The sequence below is a fragment of the Palaemon carinicauda genome, chromosome 45 (genome assembly GCF_036898095.1).
Source record: "Palaemon carinicauda isolate YSFRI2023 chromosome 45, ASM3689809v2, whole genome shotgun sequence".
In the NCBI taxonomy this organism is placed as follows: Eukaryota; Metazoa; Arthropoda; class Malacostraca; order Decapoda; family Palaemonidae; genus Palaemon; species Palaemon carinicauda.
The window spans coordinates 20,930,618-20,933,117 of NC_090769.1; the positions used below are offsets into that span (position 1 = coordinate 20,930,618).

Below are 2,500 nucleotides of genomic sequence, written 5' to 3' on the forward strand. Positions count from 1 at the left end.
GCGTCTGACGCTGCTGTTGCTACTGCCGTGGTGGGAATCCCTGGTGCTGAAGGCGGCGTCGGACGAATGCTCAACGGTGGCCGTGGAAGATGACGCCACAACGCGAGAACCTGCGTCAGGAGAGAGAGAGCGTCAGGGATTGTGACAAAAGGATGTGGTGTGACTTCACACATAAAAGGAGGGGGGTAGATGTGGGTAAAATAGGGGGGAGGGATGAGGTAGTGTGTGTGACTCTTTAATGCAAGGTGTGGATTAAGTTCTTATGAGACTAGAGAATAAAATGGTTCGATTACTCATACACACTCAAGGACTCTAGTCAAAACACTAAACACATCCTTTTTCTCTTTAATAGGACACAATAAACAGAACGATCATAACATTAAGAATTCTCTATCGCCATATTTCATGAGTGGGAGAATATTGATATTTCAATATAAACCATCAAGATTTGGAGTTACAAAATAAAAAAGTAAAACTGGAGAGGAGGTTAATAACAAGTTATTTCATTCTCAGTAACCCTCAAATGGACAAATCACCTCGATAGAAAACACAAGGTAAAAACAAATATATATATATATAAGCCTCTCACACGTGACGTCATTGGATGAATAACAGGAAAGTGTTGCAGATATGTAAGCCTTAATAAGAAGCGATTTTATTTAACCCAGAATGGTTGAGAAATGAAGCGATAATGTGTTTGGATGTATGTATGAACATTTGGTCCTTATGGCCAGGCGATGGGGTAGGGGAGGCCCTTCAGTGACAAAGTGCAAATGAGGATAGGTCCTACATTTGCATTTTGAAGAAAAAAAAAGCACAAGGTTTAAATAATAGGTCTAGTTTCAAAGATCCTTCAGTTAGGCCTACAGTATATCACGTGAGGTGTACTGAAGGCACTCAGACCCTTCTGGGAGTAGAGAGAGGGTTGGCCAAGTCCTTTCTTTCAGACCCACATGAAGTTTATTAAGCCTTTCTGAAGGGCAGAGTGGATAATAAGAAGATAGGCAGTCAGATAGGTAGGAAAGAAGAAAAGAGAGTAACAGATAAGAAAGAGATTTGGTCATCTTATTTCGGTACAAAAATGCAATATATTGTATCTATAGGCTACTGTATAAACATTTGAATTATACATTCTTCTCCAATAATCAAGTCTGGAAGTTTAAATAAAAAGGTTTTAGAAATTGCAAATATAATTTTTATCAAGCATATAGGTGTGCGGTATGGCTAGAAGATAGGAAACGATCATTTAAAAGAATAAAGAATATAATTTGAACGTAAATCTTAATGTTTATGCTAAGAAATTGTGGGAGAAAAAAAAACAGTTAACAAAATAAGCAGTGGGCGAAATAGAGCGAAAAAATAAGTAAAATGATTCACTTTATAAATAAAAAAAACATTTACGCTAAAATTTTCAAAGCAAGCAATAAATATAAATTATATTTTTTGGACAATGCATTAAAAGCCAATATATTTTTTTTTAAATATATATAATTTATAAGTCAAATGAGTCAACTTTATAAAGATGTTTGAATACGTCGAAAAAATTCCACGTCATAGACCACATTAAAGCATGCTCACGTTCGACAGAATTCATTGAAACAGATCTATCAATACTGTGAGCTCAAAGTAGCAATACATTTGTGACCACATTCGATCCCATTCCATCGCTCACAACTCCACCTTGATGGAAACGGGTACGAGCATTTGCTGTGGTCAAGAAAAGGTGTGTGTGTGTGTGTGTGTGTGTGTGTGTGTGTGTGTGTGTTTCCTCTTATTCTATTGCATTTAAGAGGAATGAATTTAAAACCTAAATAAAAACAAATTAGTCAATCTTATTTTATAATACGAATATAAAAATATAGTATTTATAAAAAAAAATACTGGTTAAAATCAATTGAAAATCCACTAAAATTTACATAAAAAGACAATTATTAGGCGTTAAACTGTAAACTAAATTCCATTTCAATATAACTCGCGAGATTTCCTCCGGATGCTCAAGAAGAAAGAGACCGTGCTAACAAAGGTTCTAGCTTCATGGACCAGAGACAAAAGATCAACGATCGAGTGAAAGCGGAAAACAAACGGTACACGAGAGAAAGAGAGAGAGAGAGAGAGAGAGAGAGAGGAGAGAGAGAGAGAGAGAGAGAGAGAGAGAGAGAGAGAGGCTGCCTGGCAAGGTGTAGGTAGGGGGATAGAGGGGGAGAAGGAATGTATTAAGAGAGGGGGAGGTAAGAGATGAACTTGCAACAACGTCTACACTTTTAACTGTTAATGGCATCTCCCACGCCTTTTTTATATTATCTTTTGGGATATGAAGCCGATCAGAATTCCAAAGAGATTGGGAACAGTAACACACACACACACACACACACCTCTCTCTCTCTCTCTCTCTCTCTCTCTCTCTCTCTCTCTCTCTCTCACTCTCTCTCTCTCTCTCTCTCTCTCTCTCTCTCTCTCTCTTTTCCCAACAACCACATCCTTTGAAAACGACCCCGTTTAA

At 37.5% G+C, this 2,500-nt stretch overlaps 1 protein-coding gene across 1 annotated transcript in view; it reads right to left on the bottom strand.

The window, feature by feature from the left end:
* Nucleotides 1-2,500, bottom strand: part of LOC137634838 (titin-like) — an 81,706-nt gene that overhangs the window by 22,929 nt on the left and 56,277 nt on the right. Inside the window, exon 15 of the mRNA XM_068367390.1 lies at nucleotides 1-110. This exon is cut by the window's left edge and continues 118 nt beyond it. Within this exon, the coding sequence (XP_068223491.1) occupies nucleotides 1-110 (110 nt within the window). The remainder of the gene's footprint in view (nucleotides 111-2,500) is intronic.